Raw genomic sequence first — 20202 nt, 5'->3', positions numbered from 1 at the left:
TTATACATCAATCTCATTTCCGAAAATGTTTTAATATCCCATTGCTAGAAGGAACTGGCCCTATAGGGTTATCCTTTCTCGGCGACCAATTAGTTCAACATTAAAATATACCCACTATTGGAGACTGTTTTACTACGTTTTTAGAATCTTGAAGTCAAAATTTTGTTTGCTGTCCGACTAACTAGTCTTCTTAAATTTTAATTTAACCTTAGTACTGAATTAAAATGTAAGTTTTAATCTTTTCCTGGCTTCTACTTGCAGAATTAATCGTCACTTTGTTGCCAAATAGAATTTATCGGCAATAAAAAATTCTATCGCTTTCTAACTATCTAGGCAGCTCATATTTATGCTGGTGCTTTGTGCCTTATGCCAATGCATGTTATTCTTGTTTCTTAACTGGTTCAAACAAAAATATAGTCTGATCGTCAATCGAAATTTCCATCGCTTGTCTACGTAAGCAAATTAGCAGACGCTTGTCTTAAAATATTAAGACTAAAAATATCAAGTGGACTAAAATTATAATAATAATTTGATATTTGTCAGGTCTGATAAAGCACCTAAAAAAAGATGCTCATCGTTTTTTTATTCTTTTTTTAATGAACTTCGAGCACCACTGAAAATGCCTCCTGCCCTGTCTTTTTAAAGTGATGTGTCCTACGTTTTAATTTTAGATATGACAAAAAAAATTTTTTTTCTTCTTTTTAGTCTTCTTGAAAAATGCATTAAAAAAAAAATTACTTTTATTGTTTTCTGGCTAAACTTCGTTTTCCTTCAAACCAAGACTCAAATCGTTGTTTCATTGGGGATAGCTTAATTTTTTTTAATAAGAATAAAGAGGGAAATATTCAAACGTTCGCTCAATTTTTATTCGTTGCGATGTCCCATAATTATTTCCTTAATTTATGTTTAATTCGAAAAATTAAGTATTTTATTCAGAACTTTTCCTAGTTTCCCTTTGTCACTGTTTACCATGTTGCAACGTATACGTATTCCTTCTAACTCAGATTAAGTTCTTGTTTTCACGTAACCAGTGTAATGAGCGAAATTCATAATGATAGCCTCTAGCATAGCCTGACCTGCTTGTGTTATAAGTGTGCCGAACGAAATGGAAAATAACCATAAACATTTTGATATTATTTCTGCCCTTGCGAACTAAAGTTTTTTTCTTTCTTTTTTTGATCCTCTCAGATTGGCACTTAAATGGACAAATTGTTTTGTCAAATCAAAATGATCGATGATAACTCGCTATGCTTTTCACCCGAGTCTTAAAATACAGGGTGCGTAGTGCTTTAAGGTGCTAATTTTCGTTTCTTAAAAGCCCTTAAAGGTGCTTTTTTCATTGGGTGTTTTTAAAAAGTGCTTTATTTTCCCCGTTTCAAATTGAGATTTTTCCTTGACTATGTTGATTTTCGCTTCGAATTATGCAAAAAGGCACAGCTTACATTCAACGTTTTCACAATTAATTCAACCTCAATCTATTTCGGCGTATTGTCAGTCCGTAGCCTATGAAAACAACATTCGTTTTACATTATTCAAAATTTCATGATTTTTGACAATTGTCGAAAAGTTTTTTTTTTTGTCATGACGGTTAAAACAAGATGAAACCGTCAATTGTCAAAAACTTTCCAACCCTGCCTAATTATATTTTTTTAAAGTGCTTAAAAATATTCTTTGAGTGCTTGAAAAGTGCTTAAAAGGTGCTTATTTTTTGTTGAATAATTTGGCTACACGCCCTATAATAGTATATAGCAGTACCTATGATAAAGTTGCCATACCTGCCAGATTTAAATAGTTTTTTTTCATGGATGCTTTTACTTTCAACGTGTTACTTATTTTGTTGTATAGACGTTCGGTTTTTTATAATTTCGATGATTTTTACGTTGTGCAATGCATTGTATCGCATTTTGATTATAATTTGATTATATTTTTGATTCGCGATATTCTGTAATTTGTTTTGATATTAACATATAAATGGAAGTTAAAAAACGAATACAGGTGTTTATATTGCCTTAGATGAATTTCTAAGATCAACATTCATAAAAATCGATACAAAAGTTAAACTGTACGAAACGTCCAGTCATGACTCATGACCTATGCATCTGAAACTTGGACTCTATAAGAGAGATCTTGTGAACAAAATCAAGGCGGAGCCAAAGAGGAAAATTTCTACAAATATGAAATTTTCAAAGTTTATAAACATACTGATGTAGTAAAATTTATAAAGTTAATGGAGAGCCTTAGTGTCTCAGGGGATAGAGCACTTGCCTCCCAATGAGGTGACCCGATTTCGGTTCCCTGCGATAGCTGATCGAAACGAATTCCGCATCTAACTCGCACCAACCATAGTGCTGACGTGAAATATCCTCAGTGGTTGTCGGATCATGGGTTAGAGTCCCCTTGCCGTCTGGTTAAACGTGGAAGGTTTTTGGGGTTTCCCTCTCCATTCAACTCAAATGTGGGTTAGTTCCATCAAAAAGTCCTCCACGAAGACTAATTTCTCCCAATACTTGATCTAGGAGTTCCCTTGTCTTCTGGGTTGGGGTAAAAATTTCAAGGCTACAGAGTTGAGCATTAGCAGTAGTGAACTCAAAATTGGGTAGACGACTATTCAACGACGGCTGTAAAATAAAATAAAAAGTTAAACGGAATAGAATTTGCAGGGAACATTTTCCGTTTACATACAAATAGCCAGACACATCAGATATTGAAACACAAATCAATATGCATTAGAGCTAAACTCCGCGTTAATGGAGTTCTGACCTTTCCGAAACTTCGATTGACAGGACTCCGTTAACGCTGTTTCTAAAACAATCAGGCTATTGAGTATTATTAACAGTTTTTCTGGGATGCCAACTTTCTACGCTTTGTGGGAAACTTTTCTAGTGATAAAATTTTATACTTCAATCTATGGTTCGCTGTCCCACCATTATAGACAAATAATTAGAAAGTTCTAAGTAAAAAAATTCATTAAAAAGTCACTTTTTTTTCACTTATAGTAAGTTTTTTCTCATTTACCACTTGATAAAATATTTTGCTGGAATCGTAACACTTGGCTGTTCTGACTTTCAGACAAGTAATGCCGTTTTGCTTCAAATCGCGATTTACTATTTATTTATTTTAAATGTAAACTTAAACAAATGTATGTTTATTAGCTTTCATAATAAAATATACTGTTTCCGAACAAAATTTTTCTGAATTTTTATGTTTGCTACAAATTGCTTAAAAAAATATTGTCAAAAATTAAATATTTTTGTTAAAATTATAAAGTTAACTATCATCGAAAGTTTCGATTAAGAAAAATTTATACTAACTTAAGAATTTTTTAAAAAATATCCAAAAAAATACAATTATTCACAACTTTGTTTCAATTTTTTTTTTTAATATTGAATATTATCATGCTAAACTGCAAAATTTTCCTTTGACATTTTATTCTTATATTTGAACATTTAAGAGTCATTTCGTGAATTTTCCTCCCGTTAATATCAAAATTTGTGAATTCTTGCAGATTTAGTTGTGATACATAGTTATCGCATAATGGTGATTTTATTTGTTTATTTCATCTTTATTGGTTGTCAATTTTCATGTTTGTCGAAGTTCTTTTCTTGCTTTTACTTAAACTATGAATTTTTAACTATCGTCATACTTTCATAAACTTAAAAGCAAACATTTATTAATACAGATACAACACAATAAAAACATGTTATAGGTGAACATTTCATACAATCAGTTTGGCTGATTTCATGTTCGCCTGCTTAAAAAGGTGCGCGGCACTAGTTAAAACGAAGTCATTCTGCGCAAGTGGATTGATTGCTATAGAAACCTCGTAATAAAAATTTAAATAGTTATTTTTATTACTTATTCTATCTTTTGTGAATAGGAAAGTGTGAGTATCAAACGTTTTATTTTGCCATTTTAATATTACTACGTCAAATTTGAAGGGAAAAAAATGTTCCCTTTATAAACGGAAATTACGCTACTAAGGTGTTTAAATTTTGCTAAAAATTAAAAACTGGAGTCATTGCGTCACAAGTTTGACGCAATGAGGGTATTGATGTTTAACTTACACAATGGATTACAAAAATATTATGTTACCTCCTGACATATTATTTGCCGCAGTGACAAGCGAAATTGACAGAGAGGCAAATAAAAGTTCGACCTTTGCATTTATACTCTTCTTAAGTTCCATCAGCTTGTCATAATGTGATGAATGAATATGAAAATTTTGTTAACTAATTGCCATACCTCATAAAAAAGCAATTATGATGAAAGTTACTTAACACGTTCAACAATGACTTCTTGCTTTTTGACGATGATTGACACGCTTGCATAGTAAGAGCAACACTGTTAAATATGTATTATTATTAGAATAGTGGTGTGTGCGATTTGCAATTGAAGTATTTTTCTGCTGTCAAATAGTAAGGTTACAATATACTTTATGCTTCTTTTTTTTTTCTTCTATTCTTTCCTTGTTCACAGTCAAATGTTGAAAAGAATTATTTTCAAAATGAATTTTTTTTCCTTCTAAATTTTTGACTAACTTTGATTTAAGTGTATGGACAAAAACAAAATTGCAACTGTCGGAATTGTCTTCATTAACTCCAATTTTCGTTTTAGGAGGAGGGGGTGTTCTTATTTAAGATATAAAAGGACATCTTCTGCTCTTTGTGTAAGAACATTGTTCAATAAAAATTGCAGATTATTATTATTTTTTTCTTATATTTTTTTATTAAAACCTTTTCTCATAAAGCGAAAGCAGAGTTTTAGCATGCGGCTTGCAAGGTAAGGTCTCTATTTATGCTCTTAAAAGCTTTTTGAAAAATTATTGAGGAAGAAAGCAACGTACAACTAATCTTTTAAATTTGAACAAGCAGTCGAAGTATTTTGAAGAAAAAAAATGAAATTATAATAATTTATTTTTACCTCTTGTCAAATAAAATAAAACAAAATAACTTTTTAAAGTATTCTTTTAACGAATTCAATTATTCCTTGTAATAGTTGCGGTTTTTCTTTAATTTCATTCGTGTATGTGATTTTAAAATCGCGGTTTTTAAGAAATTAAAAACCGCCGTTGCAATTAAATTGTACAAAATTATTGCATTTCGAATGCAGAACGAAACATTAATAAAAAAAGGATTTTGCTATAGAAAGTAAGTAAAAAAATTAAACTGAAAGCTGCTGTATTGCTCTACTTATTAAAGGTAAAGTAAAGCGTTTATTGATTCCATTGTTTAATTAAACTGATAAATTAAAAAAAAAAATGATGAGAAATAACAGGTTTTTCTTAAACTACCTGTGGTGATTATAGAAGTTTCATGAAAAAAGTCTTATTGATTTATTGATGTCTTGACAGGCATGAAATTGTAATTTTTTATTATGAAAGTAAACAGATGTGACTAAAATTTGGTTAGCTTTACAATAATCAATATTCAATATCTTAACATAAACTTCAAGCAATTTTATTTGCTATTTCTAATTTTCTTTTAAAAACATTTTCTGTTTTCGGAATTAAAGAAAGCACAAGGAAAATATAGTGAAACTAAAAAAAAAAAAACGTAGTTAATAAAAGACATAGTCATAATAAAAAACATAGCCAATTTTTCTCTTGGGTGAAAACAGGAAATAAAGCTAAATATAGGAGTGATTTATTTAAGGGCTCAAAGTGAATTTCAAAAGTTTTGAAACCCTAATGGTCTCTTAAAAAACCACATCGTCGCCAAGCGATATATATTTTCACGTGTCAGAAATACTTTTACAACCATGTACCATTTACCATAACCATTTGGATAAAATATTGGGTATGGTAAATATTTTATCCAAATAAGCACCTGACTTAATTTGATCACTAAAGGTTTGTTTTATGATAATTTACCCATATGAGTTAACAATTTAAGCATATATGTGTGTCCGCTTTGTGATATGCATCCGCATATAATGTGTGCATTTTTGCTCGTGTACTTGAGCTAGATTTCCTCAGTTTTCCTTCCATAGTCCATTATTTAGCTCTTAAATTCAATGAATTTCTATTTCTCAATGTTTTCTTTCCTTTAAAAACTGAATTGTTTGGGAACGATTTTTAACTCTATTCTTTACTTACCTTTTTAAATATTTACTTGCCGTTTATAGAGCAATTCTTTGCACTAATTCTCTTTGAAGAGGAAGAACTTAACAATAGGTGACTTGGTAAGTTGCTAACGCCTGAACGTGAAGTTCAAAAAGGTATTAATTTCTTAAACCATCTTCTATCAAACTAGCTAGATAGGAAATGAAAATTTAAGGTTAAGTGGTGAAGGCTGTTTAACTCTGGTGATTTTTTTTCTTTTTTCGGTAACATTTCTCTATTTATAATTGAACGCAAGAGGATGTTACGTAATGAGTGAAAGGGACTACATGCAGCTTCAAATGGATGATAATATTATGTAATACTTAACCCAGGTGGTTGTCAATTGGAAAAAACCCCAAGAATTTCATGATTTTGAAAACTGAAATCAGAAATTTATTTCTTTGAAATAAGTACGTGATTTTTATTTATTTATTTAATCTTACATTGCATTTACCCCCTTAATTTATTTATAAGAATATTATAAGTTTTTGAGTTCAATTTGTTTTTACATAGCGATTACGTAGCTTTTCGTCATTATATATCTTTTCCTATATAAAGTATTTAAAGACTGAAGTGCTGAGTGGTATATGAAGTGCTTTTTTTTTTCTTTTTAAAAACCGAATAACAAACTTAACCCTTTGCGGTAGTATTAAGTTTATGCGTGGGTGTGATGCTGGTCGGAATTAATTTTCGTTGAACGAACAGTAATACATAATAAATATCAAAGATTATGAAAGAAAAATGAAATTTTTCAATTCTTTTTTAAAATTTAGATATATGATTTTAATTTTATGTAATGTGTTTTAATTTTATAATGTGTAATAATGTGTTTTAATTTTATGTAAAAATTATATTTTATAACTTCTCCATCGTGTGATATCTTTCGAAGCAGTCTCCAATATGAAGCCCTGGTTTTCGAGAACATGTGTTTCAAAAATAATTAGTTTGGAGTCTTCCGCCTTTAATTTTTCTGTTTGAACATACGGAACAATCTTTACCCCACAGTGCCGCAATGTATGTACAATTGTAGTTTGCCATTAAGCTGTGGCTAACATCTTTGCTGTGGTGGCTGAGAGAAGACATACGACCGCACCTCGTAGCAGAATTGAGGCGACGCGGCGACATTGTCGCACTAAATTGCTATTATAAAATGTTTGAAATTTTTTCATAAGTATACAAAATCAACAAAATTTGATTTGCTTCTGAAACAGTTATGCATACATTGTAGACTGTACTAACAGAACTCTTAGTAGCTATCGTATTTATTTAATTTGTTAAGTTTAAAACGTAATTTTAGATCAGCTTGTAAACTAGTTCTCTATTTCGTCGTTCTGATCTTAAAGGTGAAAAGTTACGTTTACAGTTTGTTGATAATCATAAAATTAAACTAGGAACTTAACCCTTCGACGCACTTGGGACAACGGTGCCCTTGATTTATACTTTTTTTCTGATTCTATAATTATTAGCAAAAATGGTTTTTGTTATATTATAAAATCGGAATTATATTTGTACTAAAAAATGTAATCCAAAAAAAGTAGTTCAAAATTTTTTTTTTCTCCAATGACATTCTAAAATTTATCAATAATTAATTTTGTAAATTAAAGAAATTTCAATGATAAACAACTGTTTCACTTAGATCTAAATAAATGCAAATTTGAAAAATTATTGTTTGTATGTGAGCTGTGTGAGCAAGATTTTAACTTCAACTGAGAAAAAGTCATCGGTGTTTGCTGTATTTCATAACCATATTTTATTAAAACGCTTAAGTTAACATTTTTCTCTTATTTTGACATAAATTAATACAAAATTATGAAAAATATGCTTAATAAGAATTCTGCGTCAAAGAGTTAAGCCTAAGGCTTCGTATTTCGGAAAATCTTTTTGATAAAAATTGTTATGCTGGTTTGGATATTATTTCGAAATTATCTAATGGCAGTCGTTGACTTGTATATTAGATATCTTTGAGTGATTTAAATATCAGATAATCTTTTCTCCAATGTTTATTTTGTCTCAAAGTAATGATGTAACGATTTTTAATCACGATGTAGTGCGATTATGAAATATGTTTCAAGTTTTGATGTACTTGTCGATCTAATTCTGATAAATATTAAATCGTATTTGATTTTTTAAATCTGTTGCAATATTTGATGCAGGGGTCTGTCCAGACATTTTGCGAAAGGTCCGTTTTTCGTGAAATTGTGAAAAAATTACTCACATTCTTTCAATCAGGGTCCGCTTTTATGAATTTGTGCAAATAGGGTCCGGTTATTGCAAAAAACTTTTTCAAGGACTTTTTAAATTGTAAATAGATACAAGATTATGCTCGGCACTGAAAAATTATAATAAAAAATTAAAGAAAAAAATTAAATTTTCAAAAATAAACAGCAATTGCTGCTTCTAAATTAGAGATGATACATTTGGTATTTAGCCTATACTGCTGAACGCAGAATATTCATTTCGGACGAATAATGGTAGAATCGTCTGCCGAAGACAAAACTTAATTCGTTTACATCCATCTTTCTTGTTTTCTGCCCTGGGAAGGGTTTATTCGATTAACAAAACAATAATGAAGATAAACAAATTTGTGAAGGGTCCGATTAAAAGAAAAATCATTTTGTGAAGGGTCCATTTTTATGAAAAGATATTTTGTGAAGGGTCCGTTAACGGACCCAAATTTCCTCTAAACAGACCCCTGTGATGTCACTGCATTCTAAATTTCAGATCTAAAAATTCATTTTTCACATGCAAGGAATATTGCATTGTAATATTTCAATGTTTTCTTTTTTAAAATCGTTTCTTACTCATAAATTATGGCGTTTTAGATATTTATTCTTTGAGTATTTTTTATTCTGTAATTCGTGCTCACTATGTTTTGAAATTTTTTTTAAGTAGTTGTACATTATTCTTAATATTGAGTTTTGAACCATTATTAAATGGTCCATTATTAATTGTTATTGCCGTGACTTTTTTCTGATATTTTAGCTTTCTACTGTTTGCTGGAGAATTTAAAATTGTTCTGCATTAGTTTTATTACTTGTTTTTTCTTATTGGCAGTCTTCGTAAAATACGGTCACGTGGTCGGCCAATAAATTTTGAATGGCAACTATATTTTTAGCTTTTTGAATTACGATTTAGCATTTTTTTTTTTTATGTATTAATGTTTATATAAAAAGCGGTCTGAGAATTAAGCTCGACCTCCGTTCTTGTATTTTCTACAACCACCAGAGAAAAAAATCCTATCTTTTCTTATCTTCACATTGTTGCGTTTTCCACAAATTTCTAATTCCGCGTTTGGTACTAATATCGTGTTAAAGAAGTATAAGAATTTTGAAAATCGTTAAGAAATCCATAGCAACAACGGCAGAATTCCTATCCGGCAGGATTTACGATGAAATCAGTGCAAAATCGAACTAAAGTGGTCGAAAATCGAAAAATGATTACTTATATGCGCAATTTGAGACTAGTGAGTCAAAATAGTTTCGTTTTAAAAATATCTGGATTTTTAGAATTATTTAACCCATTTGTATAAATGCCGTAAAAATGTAGAATTTGAACGAAATCGGTGCAATTGGAAGGTAATATTCAAATACGAGATTCGAAAATCACTTGCGTAATAATATCCGATAAAATGTATCGGGAATTCAAAAAACCACGTAGAAATTTGTAACAATAATAGTTGAAAAATTACTTATTTATGATGAAATCGGTATAAAAACGAACGTACTCAAAAATCGCTAATTCTTATGCGCTATTGGCTATTCATGGGCCATATAGTTTCGTATTAAAAATATCTAGATTTTCGACAATGCGTAGAAATACAAGAGTGTAGCCACCAAAAAAGTGATTTGAAAAAATCCATGCGAATTTACGACGAAATCGGCGCAAATCAAACATGTGCGTCAAAAATTTATTATTCACATCGCGATTCTCCCTTGCCGCAATAATATCCTATTAATAATATTTGACTCTGTAACTGTAATTGCTGAAAAACCACATGGATTTAAGGTGAAATCTGTGCTAAATCAAGCACGTGAAACAATGATAAATGCGCAATTCGAAATTTCTGTGACGTATTTGATGCATTAAAAAAAATGGGAAAACTTGTTTCATTCAATTTTATTTCAAGGAAATAAATAATAAGAAGAAACACTTGTTTTTATCCATAGAAATCGTGTAAACTTTGTGCGAATCTCGTGATTTCGGCATTTTCCTTCGAAATTTCTCGGGCCGAAATAGGAAGTTATAACGAAGTTGCGTTCCAGTTTATAAATTTCCGTAAAAAAAAAAACCGCTATATTATTGCGCGTATTCTTAAATTATCAGATTTAATTGTAACAATATAATACTTTGAATGAAATAACACATAAATTTTAATTATTTTGATATTCCTTTTAAAAAAAGTTTCAGAATATTTCATTAATTTGTAATAAGTATGTAAGTATTTGATTTTACGCATGAGCATATTCAATAAAAAACTTTTGAATTTGAAAAAAAAAAAAAAAAAAAAAAAAAGTAACAGGGAGGTGCAAGTATTTTTACTGCCAATTAAAAATTTTTGCTGGCTACCAACAACTTTCACATTTTCAGAGCCTCGTTTATTAAATTTATTTTACACAAATTTAATATTATTGTTCTTGAAGTCTGACTGTTACAAAACCCATACCTGCTTATTTTTTTAATTATATTGTTCAGTTGCTTTTATGATCTGTTATCAGAGGTATTTCTCAACACTAAGAAGACATTCATTTTCAGTTTTACATCTTTTTTTTTTTTTTTTTTTTTTTTTTTTGCTTGGATAACAAGTTTGACATTATGTGGAATTAAAGAATTGTTCATTTTCGAAACTGTAAAGTATAATTATCTAACCTCTCGTTTTGATAGTATTTTTATTTTTTCGTTTCCTATTTTTTTTTACTAGTTGTAGCTTACATTTGAAAGCTACTTTTTTTTTTTTTTTGACGCTTGAAATTAGTTGATTATTAAGGTATTAAAAGGTTTGTATCGTTGAAAATTTCAGTGTAAGCAGGTGCTAAGTGACATTTTAAAAATACCCAAAATTTTGTGTTAAAAACATAGTATGATTAGCTGTGAGTCTTATTTTAAAATAAGGCGATTTCTATTATGAAAATATTCTATTATTTGTGAACAGTTTACAGTTGTTGCTATATTTCATAATGTTAATGTGTTCTTAAAGTCATTTAACACATTCTTTCACACATTTTTCCCTTTTCGTACCAATTTATTATCAAAAGTTTAAAAACGAAATCTAGTCATAAAGTTGCCGAAATTTCGTTTGCAAGAATATATCGTTGCAAACTCGGAAGTGTGTTAATAAAAACGTTATAAAATTTATTTTTTATTAACTTGAAAATTTACGCCTCTAAAAGGTTTTAAAACTTTTTCTTCTCTGCTTTGACGTAACTTTCACTCCATTTTAGGATGGCGACATAGAAAGTTATTTGAAGCGTGTCAATATTTTGAAAAGAATTCTGCTTATTTTGTTTTTACGTTACGCATGATTTCCTTCTGTTTAACTTCATTAATAAAGGAAGGATGATGGTTAAAACAACTGTCCTTTAATTTCCATTCTATCCTAGCCATTTGCTTTTTTAAGTCAAGGCCATTCTATAACTGTACTATTATATTATGTCATAACTCTTATGACTCGTGTTTTTTCCTGTCCGATTTCACTTAAGGGGTTTTATAATACTTTTTAGATGCTTGCTCTTAACTGGGAACTAGACTGTGTACCAGAAATAAATTATAGGAAAACAAGAAAATATCTTAATTTTATTTTTATTTATTTTTTCACTTTTTTTAGTGAGGAAGGAAATAAAAGATAATATTTTTGGATTTTTAACTCAGTAAAAATAAGAAATGCAATAAATACTTCTGTTGCGCTTTATTTGTTTTATAAAAAATATAATTGAAAACAATAAATTTGTAAATCAGAAAATATTAATCTTATCAGATTGTTTTTAACACACACATGCATCTATAAATAGATAAATATAATATTTTAAATAAGTATCAATATATAAATTATCCAGTTTTTTAGAAAGTTAACTTTCAAATAGAAAAAGTTCGCAACAAATAGTGATTTTAAAATTATAATTTATCAAGTAGGGAGTAAACCTCTTATTGATAGTTATGATGATGGTGTCGTTTTTATTCTTCTTCGGCACTGCAGCCTGTAAGAGGCCAAGGCAAGTCCTGGGCTTTTCCTTTAAGTTGATCACCTCATTATTTATATGCATTGTTCTAAATTGAATTGAGGAGAATAGATTAAAGAGGAAGAAAAACAGAACGTAGGAATGAAAATTTTACAAAGCTGTGATTCCCCCCCCCCTTCTTTTGCGGATTGTTGATTGTTGAGTAAAAGGCTTTTTCATTTATCATTTTGTTTTGATTGAATGCTTTTATGAATTATTAAAATATTAAAGTATGTTTCTGATTAAGCTATATAACATGTAACATAACAAATATTAAACTTGCTTATTTTAAAAGTATTTTTCTTAAAAAAATGTATTTTTTATTTGCTTGTATTTTATTATCCTTCAGTTTCTTACGTTCTTCCTTTTTTTATTTTAGGGCTTTATATAGGTTACTGAAAATGAAAAGGTTCATCCGAAAATGCCGTAAACATAATAGCACTGTTGGCAAAGTATTTCAACATCTAACCAAAAAGCATCCAAATAAAATCTGCTTAATGCACGAAGATCGAAGATGGACTTTTCAGCAGGTAAAAATAAAAAATAAATTACTCGCTTCACGCACTAACCCTCATGATTGCTACACAGTTGTTTTTTGTTTCTTGGCGATAAATAGACTGTTACACCTAATTTTAAAAAAATATTTCTTTGAAAGATCCCGAAATGTTTTTATTGTATATTTAATGCAGATTTAGTTCCAGATTCTATTGGTTTAAAATTTAAACTTAATAATTTTTCTCGGATACTACTATATTGCATCTTCATCTAGAATTTTGATTTTTAAATTTCGATCAAATTTTTTTTTGGTTACTCATAAAACTCTTCAAATATTTTTAGTCTGGGAGATTATTTATTGGTAGCTCAAAACGTTAATTTCTTATGTTTTATTATTTTTTTATTCATTATTTTAATTTCAAATGTTTACTGTACACAGTTTTACCCTAAGTTACCTATTATGAAAGTAAATGAAGCGCATTTAAAGTCTCATTATTGTATCTGTTAATAAAGACACCGGTTTAAATATGAATTGCATAAAATGTTGCATTATAAGATAATATCATAGATCTATGTGAGATTTATCTGTTTAATGAGATTGCACTCACCTGCCATCATTTTTATTGTATTTTTATGTTTATAGATTTAGTCAGCCACTTTATTTATAGAAGGACAAGTTGCAAAGCATAGATTTTTTCTTTTATTATAAAATATTTAGAAATATTAAACTCTTAGTTTTAATTTGTGTCTGTCTGATTTCTACACTTGCATTTGTACACTATAAATTTATTCTAATCTGCATTTATTCATATTTTTAACTTAATTGTTAAAAAAAAAAAGATTGAAGTCAGTAGCAGCTTGTTAATTTGAATAATAGTTTTGGCTGTAGCTTCAAATAGTAGCTCTTGTCTGTGTATTTTATTTTTATTGAATCAATTAATAGAATCTGTTGGTTGTATGACCTAAATTCATTGATGTATTTAATTACTGGTTTTGAATCTGTTATTCAATTATTTATTAAATTTTTTAAATTTTTAATTGGTAATTGAAATTAAGTTGAGTTCTACTCAATTCAGCATTTTATCTCAACGGTTCAGAAATAGTCTCATCAGTGGATGCAGCTTGGAATTAATGATCATGGATGTATTTCCAAAATATTTTGATATCTATTAGATATTTTGAAAGACATCCTATGCTTTTGATAGACAAGCAATAGAAATTTTTTCTAAACAAGTTGAAGATTCTCTGTTATTAAATATACTTTTTTTCTTTCCTTTTCAGTAAAAATGGAAAAATTTTTTCTGTCTCAACTGTCATGCTAGTTTAACATGCTAGTTTCAAAATAACGCATGCTTTTTCTTTTCATAGGTTTCTTTTTTTTCTTCTGTTTTATTCAATCAGTAATCCCAAAGTACAAAAAAAAAAAAATCAATTTTTAATAATGCATATGACAGGTTGTTCGTTCATTCTATATTTGTTGTCCTGAACTAGGTTTAGAGTATGACCTGAATGTGTTTTTGCTCACCAAATTCTTTTTTTCTCCACATGCAATGCTTCTTATAAAATTTCTTGTTATTTTCCCTAGATTCTTATCAGTTAAAAATATTTTTTTTTATTTCCTATGAGCTGCACAATCAGTCTTCCCGATGAGCAGACCTAGTGCTTTCTCCAGAATTGGTGTCCACTCTTTCAGGACCACCACAATGGGTGAGATACCGTTGGCCATGTTAATTTGGACGTCTAGTTTCTGCCACACTAGATGGCAGCACCGAGACTCTATTTGGATGCTAAAGTGCGCTAGGAATTTAATTTTGCCGGCAATGCTAATATGGCCAATAAGGCACTCAAGGGATCTTTTACATGCCGCATAATCATACGACATGGCCGCTGAGGATTCTCTACATCCCGAAAATCCGGTGTCTGGGCCGGGGTCGAACCCGCAGACTTGGGCTCAGAAGGCCGACGACAAACCAACTGCGCCACCCAGCCACTCAGTTAAAAATATTAATAATTATAATTTCTTCTGAAAGTTTTTATAATTGCATATATCGCTCATGGGCTGCAATTGTGGCACAACTCAAAAAATCAAGTTTTGAGATAAGTGGGTTTAAAGTTTTCATTGCTCTGATTGTAACAATCGAAAATGCCTCAGAAAGGATTTAGTTTGCTTAAAAGAAGATTACCTTCAAGTTGAATTATGAGTTGTGCTAGTATTGCTGCTGAAAGAATGTGTTTTTTCATATTTACACCTGTTCATAGTCCAAAACGCGTATTTTTTTAGTTGAGCCACTATTGCAGCCCATGAGCGATATCATTTATTCTAAGTTGTTAAGAAAGTTAATTGGTTGATAAGCTTAAACAAAATGAAATTCTTGTCAGTATATTTTAAAACACTCACTACATTAAAAAACATGCCATTCATCCTATTTTCTTCTGAGAAGTATTTTATTTACTAGGTGGAAGATTATAGCAACCAAGTTGCCAATTGTTTTGCTGCACTAGGCTTTCGAAGAGGAGATGAAATCGCCATATTCATGGAGTCCAAACTCGAATTTATTGCCCTATGGCTGGGTTTGTCAAAAATTGGTGTTGTTCCTGCACTCATCAATTCAAATTTGAGATTACAGCCTCTGGCATTTTCAATAACTGTTGTCAACTGTAAGGCTGTGATCTTTGGAAACGAACTAGTTGATGGTGAGTTACTTTGTGTTTATTTATTTTTTTTTTAAATTTCTGCTGTGCACAAGGGAAGCATGTTTATTAGTTAGTACATCTTTCAGTGATACAGCAGAAATTAGTAGCACACAGATGTTGTTTTCCTCAACATTAGTTTAGGACTGAACTCATACAGCCCGTCGAAAAAAATTTATCAAGCCCAAAAGACATTAAAAGCATAAAACAGTTTATTCATAAATTCAACTATTCAAGCAGACGTGTAGTTTATTCAAGAATTCAACTATACAAGCAGACGTATAATTTATTCATGAATTCAACTATACATGCGGAAGTATAGTTTATTCATGAATTTAACTATGCAAGCAGACGTGTAGTTTATTCATGAATTCAACTATACAAGCAGACGTGTAGTTTATTCATGAATTCAACTATACAAGCAGACTTATAGTTTATTCATAAATTCAACTATACAAGCAGACGTATAGTTTATTCATAAATTCAACTATACAAGCAGACGTATAGTTTATTCATGAATTCAACTATACAAGCAGACGTAGATAAAATGAAATACTTTCTACGAACGCAAAATCCCAATTAAAAAACTTTCAAGCATTGATTAACTAACCCTTTCACAGCTGAAACTCGTCACCAGTTTGAAAATCACGGATTTTTTTTTAATATTTAATTTTTATAATCAATCCAAAAATATTATCAGGGATGCTACGCCTGCGCCATTTGCGACAAACTGAGACAAAACGGCATAACTGCGCCATTTTGCGACATTCAGCTCAGTTTCTGCCAAAGCTGCGCCATTCTGAGACAAAACGTCCAAAATTTGGCAAACTTGAATTCAGTTTCAAATATTAATCCGATTGCCGTGAGTCATTGGAGATCATTTTGCCGTTCACGTCTCCAAGGGATGAAAGACTTCCACGAAAAAGCGGAAATCCGCTTTTTTCTCCCAATTTTTAAAATTTTCGACCATGTTCCAAAAACTATAATTTTTAGGAAGTCCAATTAGAGAAACCCAAGCCGCCGGAACGATAGTCGGATTCCCGCGACTTCCGCTATAGAGTGGAAAGGAGTCTAAGTGTTTCGTTTCGACCACCGATATATGATTTTTTTTTTCGTTTGGCTGATTTTCGGAATTTTAAATATTAGGAATTGCGCTGGAATATGCTAAAATCGTGATTTTTAATCAGACGATTTTAATATCAATCATCGATTTTCGTATTTAACTTATTTAAAACTTATGTGTTGCGACTTTTTTACACTGTTTAAAAATCGTACTAGCAATTCCTATTCACTCAATTTAAAAATTCAATATCGCGATCTGTATTCTCGCGAGTTTAAAATCCAACGTCGCGATTCGTATTCACGCATTTTTAAATCCAATATTGCGATGCGTTATCACGCAGTTGTAATATCAGATCTCGTTTTTCGTATTTGTACGCTATTTAAAAATTACTCATTGTGATTCGTATTCACGTGATCTAAAAATTATTCATCGTGATTCTTATTTACGCAATTTAAAAATTCAATATCGCTATTTGTATTTTCGCGTTTTTAAAATCCAACAGCGATATTCTTATTCACGTGTTTTTAAAATTCAAAATCGTGATTCATATTCACGAGATTTTAAAATCCGAAATAGTGATTCATATTGACGCGATTTTAAAATCCAATATCGTGATTTGTGTTTTTTAAATCCAGCTGCGCGATTCATATTCACGTGATTCATATTCACGCGATTTTAAAATCCAATATCGTGATTTGTATTTTCGTGTTTTTAAAATCCAACAGCGTGATTCATATTCATATAATTTTTTAATCCAAAATCGCGATTCATATTCACGCGATTTTAAAATCCAACCGCACGATTCATATTCACGTGATTTTAAAATCCGATATCGTGATTCATATTCACTTGATTTTAAAATCAAAAATCGCGATTCATGTTCACTCGATTTTAAAATCCAATATCGTGATTCATATTCACGCGATTTTGAAATCCAATATCGCGATTCATATTCACTCGATTTTAAAATCCAAAATCGCGATTCATATTCACACGATTTTGTAATTCAATATCGCGATTCATATTCACGCGATTTTAAAACCCAAAATCGCAATTCATATTCACGCAATTTTAAAATCCAGTTTCACGATTCTAGAAAGAAGTAGAATTAAGTTTTTTCTCGAATTAGTTACTGTAAAGATGTGATATATTTTTCTACAGTTGTTGCATTTAAACAATTATTAAGTGCATTCATAATCACATTTTATGATTGTATATTTAGCTATATAAATTAAAAGAACATAGTCAACTAACTAATCTTGTGAATGCAAGAAAGTACAATCTACTAGTCAATGCCAATAAACTAAAAAGTTTACTTTTATACTTAATAAAGGATGCAAGTCATTTTAGAAAGAAAATTATATTTATATGTGTCTTTTTAAATTGTTTATAATAGTTTTTAAATATTTCTGTTTTGATATAAAAATGTATATATGCTAATTTTTGGCTATTAAGTGCTCCCTAAAATTTTCTTGAAAAATTCCTACCTAAAATATTTCAAAATTTCACTGCACCTCCTGAATTCTATCAAAGAGTGTTTTTTTGTGTTATTTGCATTTTCTTAAACTCTCATTATTTAATTACTGAATTTCTCTTTTAATTATTGAAATCTGTAGACCTTTCATTGTAACTGAATAGTTATATATTTTGAGATGAAATTTGAGCTCAAAATGAAATGGGTATTTTCCCTTTTGAATTACTGAAACTAAATAGATATTTCTTTTCAGAAAGTTAACACCATTATATTTTAAAAAATAAGAAAGTTAAAATTTACTTTGTAAAATTCTGGAACAGATACTATTCATTGGCATAAATGATAAATGCAATATATATGAAAACAACAGAGTCCGTAAAACAATTTTGTGGACTCTTATAATCAATCATATGCAGGTTTTTTAAAATCCTAGCAATAGTGAATGTATGTATAATTGTAGTACTCCTAGTATGCTATTAATGGTTTTATGGATCCTGAAAATTATCTTTATATTGTTATCAAACTGATTAATAATCATTTTAGCTGAGATAAACTGAGTGAAAAAAATAATTTTAGCTGAGACAAACTGAGCCAAAAAGAGATTTTAACTGAGACGAAATGCAATTTCTGGTGAGACAATTTGATATTTTGCGAGTAGCATCCCTGTTATGTGTAAAAACAGTTTTTAAATAATTGAAAAAATACCTGAAATTCGAACAAGATAAAAGTGTATGTAGGAAGTATTTATCCACAGAATGTTATCGAGGTTTTAATAAAAATATCGATGCGAGATTTTTTTATTTTATTTAAATTGTATGATTATGAATCTCAAGGTGTGATTTTTAATCACGCGAATATAAATCTCGAATCTTTTAAAATCACATGAATTAGAATCTCTGTTTTATTTTAAAATCGGGTGAATACGAATCTTTTGATGTTTGATTTTAAAATCGTGTGTAAGAATTCCGATGTATCATTTTTAAGTCATTAAACACGAATCATAATTGTTACTTTTAAATCGCGTGAATAATCGCGAATTTGACGCACTTTCAGATCTCTTGTTGGAACTCAGTTCAAGAACAAACAACATGCCAGGGGAATCATTTCTATCCTATTCAATCAAAAAGTCCTGCTTGCAGGACTCAAATAGGAGATTTCTAGAAATAGGAATAACTTCGACTACTAGTGAAAGAGCGACAACACAGAACACTTGGTTTTCTATCTTCAATCTAATTTTCATTAAATCGTTGCCAACAACTAATGCTTAAGTATAATAATTAAAGTTTACAGAATAAAAATGTACGCTTATCCCCTTCCTGATGTGCATTGCAACATTTCAACCCCTGGCGAATCACCGCGTATTCACCAAAAGAGTTTCAAACAAAAGACAGTAAGCAAACCCAGAATCATAAGATCGATGCCTTTCTTTCAGTTCGTCACTCAGCAAACTGTTACAAATTAGCAATATCACTTTGAATCAAGAGTAATACCTTTCACAAACTATGCTTTACATGCAGGGCCGTCTTTAAACTATTTGAGGCCCTGGGCACATTAGGATCATGGGGCCCCTATGACCTTGAGAAAACACTATTTAGTTACAATAGATAAAGAAAGACAAACAAGGTTCTAAATTTATTTTTATTTAGTTACTAGCTATAAAAAAATAGGAAATATAAAAAAAAATCTACAAAAGTAACTCGCTTAACTTAAAATCCTTAGATTAATTCTATGTTGATTGCAAAGGTACCCTTCTAGATTTAAGATGAGCAAAATCGTTAATCACTTCTTCAAAATCTATGGTATTGAGAATATCACATTCTATGGACATCAGCGACAAACTATTTAATCTCTCTTGAAGCATTGTACTTCTTAATTCATTTTTTATTCGTTTCAATTTGGAGAAGGAGCGTTCTCCGCTGCAGTTAGTTACCATCATGCTTAAAAATATTCTCAATGCAATTTCTACGTTAGGAAATGTGTCTTCAATTTTGTTTTGCTTTAATAGATTATATACTTCCTGTACACTGTTAGATGCTTCATTTTCACTCTGAACATTTATTAAGTATTCTTTTAAATGTTGACATTTTATTTCTAACTCTTTTTCATTTACATCTTCGTGATAGATTTGAGAAAATTCTTTGCATCCTTGTCGTATCTCTTCGGAATT

At 29.9% G+C, this 20202-nt stretch overlaps 1 protein-coding gene across 3 annotated transcripts in view; it reads left to right on the top strand.

The window, feature by feature from the left end:
- Fatp1 (Fatty acid transport protein 1) overlaps positions 1-20202 on the top strand; it is an 82409-nt gene that overhangs the window by 41585 nt on the left and 20622 nt on the right. For all 3 annotated transcript variants that reach the window (XM_071178448.2, XM_071178447.2, XM_016051842.4), the window contains exons 2-3: positions 12692-12842; positions 15264-15501. In XM_071178448.2, coding sequence (XP_071034549.2) covers positions 12692-12842; positions 15264-15501 — 389 coding nt within the window. The remainder of the gene's footprint in view (positions 1-12691; positions 12843-15263; positions 15502-20202) is intronic.

Source organism: Parasteatoda tepidariorum, chromosome 6 (genome assembly GCF_982258835.1).
Source record: "Parasteatoda tepidariorum strain Cologne lab strain chromosome 6, Ptep-v5.0, whole genome shotgun sequence".
NCBI lineage: Eukaryota > Metazoa > Arthropoda > Arachnida > Araneae > Theridiidae > Parasteatoda > Parasteatoda tepidariorum.
This window is presented reverse-complemented; position numbering and strand designations above follow the sequence as displayed.